General features: G+C 40.3%; 1 protein-coding gene and 1 pseudogene across 1 annotated transcript; both read left to right on the top strand.

Annotated features, from left to right (window-relative positions):
* Positions 1–1,133: 1,133 nt before the first annotated feature.
* Positions 1,134–1,396, top strand: LOC139309250 (putative zinc finger protein 876; the record flags this gene model as incomplete). Its single annotated transcript, XM_070933309.1, is given in 2 exon segments — positions 1,134–1,299; positions 1,302–1,396. Coding segments are annotated over 2 exon segments (261 nt in total), but the record flags the coding sequence as incomplete, so codon positions are not given.
* Positions 1,397–2,376: 980 nt separating this feature from the next.
* Positions 2,377–8,824, top strand: part of LOC139311659 (zinc finger protein 721-like) — a 36,299-nt pseudogene continuing 29,851 nt past the window's right edge.

Raw genomic sequence — 8,824 nt, 5'->3', positions numbered from 1 at the left:
AACTTGCAGAGATCGGTCCTGTGGCACCAGAAATGGTCCTGTGAAGGAAAAGGCATCTGAGCAATGAGGCTTCTTTCCCTCAGGAAGTGAAGCTGGTGTGCCGAGTACTCTCTCCTTCTAGAGACTTCCCTGCTAGTGACCCTTCTTTTTGTCATTCTTTGACTTCTGCAAGGCTAATGAAAAATAACTAAATACTCACATTGCCATTTTTGAAAAGCCTTGTTCCTGACCAGCCGTTCAAAAAATAAGCAAATCATATTAAAAAATAAAGCAGAATTTTAAAATCCAAAGAGAATGGCCACATAGAGCATGTAATCGCAGTACTTTGGGTACAAAATAATTTCTAATCCTCTGATTTGTTCCTGAATTAGGAGCTGAAACATTCCCACTTTGCAAAGGCTGAGAAATGACACAGGGAATTATCTCCTCTTTGTTTTCTCTCATTCAGCCATTGGCTCAGACTACTAGATAAATAAATGATAGAGCAATAAATCAGTTGATCCAGAAGTGGGATTACTTTACTGAAAAGCACTGTAAATTCTGCAGAATCAATCAACTTGATAAAACCTGCCCCAAATATTTCTTCAATCAAAGAAATTTTCAGAATTGTTCATTTTCTCACCTAAAAACAGGACTTCTGTGAAGCATACCCATTTAAGTTACTGCATATCTTTGCTTTGGAAATTTGGGGACAATGGAGCAGATAACAGACTTGGTAGGGATCTTGGAGATCTCCTAGTCCAACCCTCTTCTCAGACAGGAAGCCCTATAACATTTCAGATAAATGGCTGTCCAGTTTCTTCTTAAACATCTTCAGTGTTGGAGCATCCACAACTTCTGGGAGCAAGTCATTCCATTGATAAATTGTTCTCACTGTTAGGAAATTTTTCTTTAGTTGTAGATTAGTTCTCTCCTTGATTAGTTTCCATCCATTGTTTCTTGTCCCACCTTCAGGTGCTTTGGAGAATAGGTTGGCCTCTTCTTTGGAAAATGGAATGGAAAATGGAAAAAATTACAATGAGACATTCATTCTTTCTCTTGGAACTAACTTCCTTACATGTCAAAAACTGATTCACCCCAAAAAAGAAGCCTTATGTTTGGAATGTGGAAAACAGTTTAGAACAAGCAGGTAACTTACTTCTCATGAAAGGATTCACACTGGAGAAAAGCTATACAAATGCAGAGAGTATGGTAACAGGTTCAGAAGATGCAGTAATCTTATTTCCCATAAAAGGATCCTCTCAGGAGAGAAACCATATAAATGCATGGAGTGTGGAAAGGCATTTCCTTGGAGCAGTGCTCTTCTCATAACAAAATCCACACAGGGGAGAAGCCATATAAATGCATGGAAAACTGAAAGAGCTTTGCTCAGAATAGTAATCATAAAAGGATCTGAGAGAAACTATATAGCAGTGATGGCAAACCTTTTAGAGACGGAGAGCCCAGACTGCAACCCAAAACTCACTTAATTATCGCAAAGTGCCAACGTGGCAATTTACCATATTTTTTGAGCCTTTTTTTTTTTTTTTTGGATAAACGGGCTGAAAAAAGCCTCAAAAATGGGCCCCAAAAAAGTCTCAAAAATGGGCCCAAAAGTCTTGAAAATGGCCCCCCAAAAGCCCCAAAAACTGGGGGCGGCATATTTCAGCTCTTGCTGAAATCTATTTATTTCTTAAAAGAAAGGAAGAAAAATCATTCTTTTTAAATGGATTTTTACCCACTTTTCCATCGTTTTAAATTCTTTGTTTTGCTTGCTATAGCTAACCCCCTTTTGTGTTATTATCGACTCCAAATGTGGTTGAATATTTTCATTTACGGTCTAATGATATATCCCTGCCTTAAATTCTCCAAAGGGCTTAAGCTTCCTAGTCACATCTCTTGAATTCCCTATTCAATCCCTATGTAAAAATGTTTTTTTCCCTCATCATAGTTTAGCTTTATATTCCTTTTTCACGATCTTCCTTTCTTAGTTTTATAATTCCACCTTTTCTCCAATCAGAGATGAAACGCCCTTTTCCCCCTCTTCATTTCTCAATTAAGGAGCCTCTTTTATGAGGTAAAATCCAGAGGTTTCAGCATTCCCGCCATTTTGGAATTGGTTTTTCTTTTTTCTTTTTATTCAGGGTCGCCAGTGTAGGGCAGGGAGCCATTGTGAGGGGCCTTTCCTCCTACTTCCAAGCCCATCTTCCCTGCCCTCTCCCTTCCCCTCAGACGCGCTCCTCTTTCCTTCCCTTTCTAGAATCCTGGCACTTTGCGCCAAATCCACCAGGGGGCGCGATCGGCCAGGTGAAAGGAGGGCGAAGGTAGTCTTTGTAGATGAGGCCCGGAAGGAAATGACATCATTGAACTTTGCCGCTCTAGGACGCCGCACTCGCTCTCCATAACCCTTGGGGAGGTTGCGGGAGAGTCTGGCGGAGGGAGATCCAGAGGTGACCCATGCAAAGGAAGGCGGAGAAGGGAGAGACCCTCGTCCGGCTCTCCTCCAGCTTCAACCCCGGGTCCCATGCTCCCCAGCCGCCCTCTCCATGCAGAGGGAAGCGGGGAAGGTTGGGGGGATCCGGGGTCCCTTCCCTTATCCTTGTCCGGGGAAGAGCCCGTGTGGGGGGAGGGGAGGGTCGGCCTTGCGGAGTCCCAGCAGGAGAGGAGAGAAGCTGGGCGAGGAGGAGGCAGGATTCGCACCAGGCTCCCCCAGGGCCCCATCCTCCACAGCTTGGCCTGTCTCTGGAGTGGGAGTGAAGCGGGGCGGCCTCTCTACCTGCCTCCTTCCCGGCCCTGCTTGGGGAGACCTCAGCCCTGCGCTGGGATGAGCCGCTTGGGGCTCCGGGCAGGTTGGGTGAGTCCGAGGGAGGCTCTCCTCTCCAAATGACACCCTGTAGAAGGGAAACGGGGCATCCTCAACCAGGGTGGTTTCCCGGCATTTCATTCAATGTTTACAGGTAGCCCTTGACTTACAACAGTTCATTTAGTGACTGTTCAAAGTTAACGGCACTGAAAAATGACCGTGACTCATTACCGTTTTTCACCCTTACAACCGTTGCAGCATCTCCATGGTCACATGAATCGAAATTCAGATGCTTGGCAAGTGGTTCATATTTACACTTGCAATATCCCGGGATCATGTAATCAGCTTTTGTGACCTTCTGACAAGCAAAATCAATGGGGAAACCAGATTCACTTAACAGCCGTGTTACTAACGTAACAAATGCAATGATTCACTTAACAACTCTGGCAAGAAAAGTTGTAAAACGGGGCAAATTCACTTAACAAATATTTCACTTAGCAGCATACACTTTGGGCTCAATTGTGGTCGTAACTCGAGGACTACCTGTAATGAGCTTCCATGGTTTGTTCACTTGTTTTGGATTTGAAAATTTATGTGAATACTCCTTGGAGGTAAATATAGATTGGAAATCCTTCCTTATAAGAAAAAATAGTGTACCTCACTCACACACGTTTGTTTTTGTGCAAACATGCACAAAAACAGGATTTATCTGCTCAATGCCACTGCAATCTTATTCCAGTTTAGAAATTTTGTGGGAATAACTGTTGTTCATTGGTTAAAGTATCCACTTTCTCATTCTTGGATTTTTTTTTCCATCTCAAATATAGAAACTGGAAACCATTTGAACTTCTTGACATGTAAAATTATCTCTTGGGAAAAGAGCGCGGAAAGGCCTGCTGTGGTTATTCCAGTGGCTATAGGATTGGTCCTATGAATGAAAAGACATTTGGAGATCTACAAGATTCCTTGGACCCATTTGGAGTTGTGTTACAGAACAGAAAAAATGGAGACACAACCTTTAGCAAGTGAGAGAACTGGAAAAGGCCTTTCAACTGTACAGCCTGGGTGCTGTGAGGCAAGAACTGGGCAGAAGATCCTGGAGGAGGAAACCATCATGCATTCAGAAGTTCATCCCTGCAACTTCAGGAGCCTCCAATACCAGGAGGCTGAGGGTCCCCGAGGACTTTGCAGCCGACTCCACAATTTTTGTCGGCGATGGCTGAGACCAGAAAAGCACACCAAAGCCCAGATGCTGAACCTGGTTGTTCTGGAGCAGTTCCTGGCCCTTCTGCCTCCAGAGATGGAGAACTGGGTGCAGGAGTGTAGAGCAGAGACCAGCTCCCAGGCGGTGGCCCTGGCAGAAGGTTTCCTCTTGAGCCAGGTGGAAGAACAGAAGGAGCAGCTTGAGTTACAGGTGAGAGACCTTCATCTTAGGAGTCCAAAAGTGAATAAAGAATGTGTTTGATTTCTCTTTCCCTTCCAGAATTCTCTCGCACTCATAAAATATGGATATATCACACTAATTCTTATAGGACATTATTCCATTATCCATTGTTGTAGATCAAACACCAATAAAGGAGAATATTTGTAGCTCAGGGGGTCATTGATGCTTTCTGAGTTTACTTGTTTTCTTCCAGATGTTTCATTATGCAACTAAGTATCATCAATTGGGGACAGTAGTTCCTTTCTTTACTGCCTCCTTGTTGATGCTGGGGACTTTGAAGTTGTGTTTAGAGAATAATAAACCACTTCATGTTGTGTGATGTCCATTAATTCTGCTTTTTTCTCTCCTGCCTCCTACTTCAAGTCCTTTGCGCTGGAGATCAGAAGTCTTGAGGGAAGGAAGAATCCATCAAATCCCTCTCAAGAGCTGCTTTTCAGGAGGATCTCTCAGGAAGATCCAAGTCAGGACATCTCAGGAGGTAATCCAAGGTCCCCCCATTACCCAAAGAGATCTCAGCTGCCCCAACTTTATGTCTTCTATCATATAGAAGATCTCATCCTATTCCATTAATTATGTATTTTAAAATTCTGTATCCCTTACAGGGAAGAGTCAAATGAAGTTGTCTGCTCTTTATGATGGAGCTGAAACAATGGTTGAACCTCCAATTCAAGTAAGAAGGGAAAAATAATATATTAGATTTATATATTACCTGATAGTGAAACTGATGTACAAAGCACTTTTGTTTGGGCCAGATTGTTTGTGTTTTTCCTGAGCAACATGGAAAGGGGAATAGAAGATTCAAGTTGCTATCAGTCAGCTTAGTTTTCTTTGAAGTTTTTAAAGGCTAGCTCTTAAATCTCATTTTTCTAGTTAATCTTTGAGGGAGAAGGAGAGAGAGAGAGAGAGAGAGAGAGAGAGAGAGAGAGAGAGGGAGAGAGGGAGAGAGATGCGCAAAAGAAAGTACACCCCTTTTGTTTTACATATCAAAACATAGTAAAAATCATCTGGCCTTATCAGTTCTTAAAAGTAGGTAAATGCAACCTCAGACGAACAACACATGTGCAACACACATATTTCACACCATGTCATCATTTGTTTTAGAAAAAGAAAGCCCAAATGGAGTGTGTGAAAAAATAAGAACAATCTTACTGCTTCCATAGGTAGGAAGAGGCTATCATTAGCAAGTGTGACTGTCTCTATAATCACCAAAGTTTTAGGAATTTGCTGGTCTCCAGTGTTGAGGTATGTGTTTGTTTATTTATTTATTGAATTTCTATACCGCCCTTCTCCCGAAGGACTCAGGGCAGTGAACAGATTAAGATTTCATATACATATAATATATATATATATATATATATATATATATTTATAAACAGTAAATAATAAATTGAGTCAACTTGGTGTATCTGCTAAGACCTTGGCATAGAATTTAGATGTTTATGCTAGCCCTGCTTGTTGAAACAGAAAGGTCTTCAGGGCATGTCGGAAAGTGCGAAGATCTGGGATTATTAACATAATAATGTTAACATTTATGTGTTAACATAAAGCCAAAGACTAAAGACATCACTTATCTTAGAAGAGCAGTTTTTGCTGCCCATCAATCTGGGAAGAGTTATAACAATTGAAAGTCCACCATTCTTTACTTTACCTTTACTTTACTTTACTTTACTTTACTTTACTTTACTTTACTTTACTTTACTTTACTTTACTTTACTTTACTTTACTTTACTTTGCTTTTTACTTTACTTTACTTTACTTTACTTTACTTTACTTTACTTTACTTTACTTTACTTTACTTTACTTTACTTTACTTTACTTTTTACTTTACTTTACTTTACTTTACTTTACTTTACTTTGCTTTTTACCTTACCTTACTTTACTTTACTTTTTACTTTACTTTACTTTACTTTACTTTACTTTACTTTTTACTTTACTTTACTTTTTACTTTACTTTTTACTTTACTTTTTACTTTACTTTACTTTACTTTACTTTACTTTACTTTTTACTTTACTTTACTTTTTACTTTACTTTACTTTACTTTTTACTTTACTTTACTTTTTACTTTACTTTACTTTACTTTACTTTACTTTACTTTACTTTACTTTACTTTACTTTTTACTTTACTTTACTTTACTTTACTTTACTCTTTACTTTACTTTACTTTACTTTACTTTACTCTTTACTTTACTTTACTTTACTTTACTTTACTTTACTTTACTTTACTTTACTTTACTTTACTTTACTTTACTTTACTTTACTTTACTTTACTTTACTTTACTTTACTTATTTGATTTATATTCTACAATGAGGGAGATCATGGGAAACATTCAAGACAGTTGTCAATCTTCCCAGGACATCCCAGCAAATCCATCCCAAAGTCAGACCGTGCAGTGCTCAGAGAAATTGCAAAAAATCTGAGAGTTACATCTCAGGCTCTACAGGCCTCAGTTAGCATGTTAAATGTTAACGTTCATGACAGTACAATTAGAAAAAGACTGAACAAATATGGTTTGTTTGAAAGGGTTGCCAGGAGAAATTGTCTTCTCTCTAAATTTTAAAGAACATGGCAGCACTGCTTAGGTTTGTAATGTTGCACCTGAACAAATAACAAGACTTCTGAAACACTGTCCTTTGCACAGAGGAGACCAAAATGGAGATGTGTGGATATAACCAAACACAGTGTATAAGCTCAAACATCTCACACCAACCGTCAAGCACGGTGGTGGAGGGGGTGATGATTTGAGCTTGTTTTATAGCCTTGCAGTCACTGAGTTGTCTCTAAACTCCTCTGTGTACCAAAGTATTCTAGAATCAAATGGGAAGCCATGTATTTGACAGCTAAAGCTTGGTTGACATTGAGTCATGCAACAGGACAATGATCTCAAATCCACCAGCAAATCTACACAGAATGGCTGAAAAGAATCAAGGTGTTTTCAATGGCCCAGTTAAAGTCCAGACCTCAATCCAATTGGGGCTACATGGGGCTCCCCTTGGGGTGCACCCGGAGGCTCCAGTTGGTCCAGAATGCGGCCGCGCGGGGGATTATGGGAGCGACGGGGCGCTCCCATGTGACACCTCTCCTGCGCGAGCTGCACTGGCTTCCTGTAGTCTTCCGGGTGCGCTTCAAGGTGTTGGTGACCACCTTTAAAGCGCTCCATGGCTTAGGGCCAGGGTATCTACGAGACTGCCTTCTGCCGCCAATAGCCTCCCACCGGCCAGTTCGTTCGCACAAAGAGGGCCTCCTCAGGGTGCCGTCGGCCAGACAATGTCGGCTGGCGACCCCCAGGGGGAGAGCCTTCTCTGTGGCGGCACCTGCCCTCTGGAACGACCTACCCCCAGAGATACGCCCGATACCAGACCTCCGGACTTTTCATCGGGCCCTGAAAACACATCTATTTCATCTAGTCGGGCTGGCTTGATCTCATCCTTGCAGTTTTAATTTGAAATTGGTTTTAACTGGGTTGTTTTAAATTGATGGCCAAAATCATTTAATGTTTTTTAAACTGCTTTTAAATTTTATATGTTGTGTTTTACTGTGGCTGTTCACCGCCCTGAGTCCTGTTGGAGAAAGGCGGTATACAAATTAATTAATTAATTAAATAAATAAATAAATAAATAAATAAATAAATTAAAAAAAAACAAATTGAAATGCTGTGGCAGAACCTCAAGAGAACTGTGCATAAACAAATGTCCACAAACCTCAATGAACTGTAGAAGTGTTGTAAAGAAGAGTCGGCCAAAATTCCTTCACAGTGATGTGAGAGACTGATAAAGCCATACAGAAAATGATTACCGGTACCTCAAGTTATTGTTGCTAAAGGTGGTTCTACACACTATTGAATCATAGGATGTGCTCATATTTTCACACATGGCTTCTCCATTTTGGCTTTCTTTTTGTACAATAAATGATGGCATGGTGTAATATATCATGTGTTGTTCATCTGAGATTGTATTTAATGACTTATAAGAACTGCTAAGGACCATATGATTTTTATTATGTCCTGATAGGTAAAACCATAGAACACAAAGGGTATATTTTCTATTTCATGTTAAGATGATAGATAGATAGATAGATGATAGATAGATAGATAGATAGATAGATAGATAGATAGATAGATAGATAGATCTATATTATGATAAATTTTTTGTCATATTTGCTTTAGGAATTTCTACAGAATAGGGCAGATCTTGTAAATCCTCCTGGGTCTTTTTTGATTTTTCTTCTCCTTGTTCAGGAGGGTGTTGTGTCGTATGAAGAGGTGGCTGTGTATTTCTCCGAGGAGGAGTGGTCTCAGCTGGATGCTCACCAAAAAGTTCTGCATTGGGAAGTCATGCTGGAAAATCAAAGGAATGTGGCCTCTCTGGGTATGGGTTTGTTATTCCCCTATCATAGAGTTTGGGAATACATTTTGTAGTCTGATGTCATCAATTTTTTTTTTTTTATTAAAACTCTCCAACTAGATATTATCTCTTGTGAGGGAGAAGTAAAAAAGATCTGGTCTTCTTGTGCTCCAAGGAGGGGGAAAAGGTCATTGGCCTCTTGCTTAAATGAATTCTGTACCACTTCTAATCTGGTAATATGTTTTCATTTCTATTT

This window comes from Pituophis catenifer, unplaced genomic scaffold, assembly GCF_029215685.1.
Source record: "Pituophis catenifer annectens isolate HBS135680 unplaced genomic scaffold, rPitCat1.0.hap2 SCAF_2, whole genome shotgun sequence".
NCBI lineage: Eukaryota > Metazoa > Chordata > Lepidosauria > Squamata > Colubridae > Pituophis > Pituophis catenifer.
The sequence above is the reverse complement of the archived record's forward strand: the minus strand, read 5'-3'. Positions and strand labels throughout refer to the sequence as shown.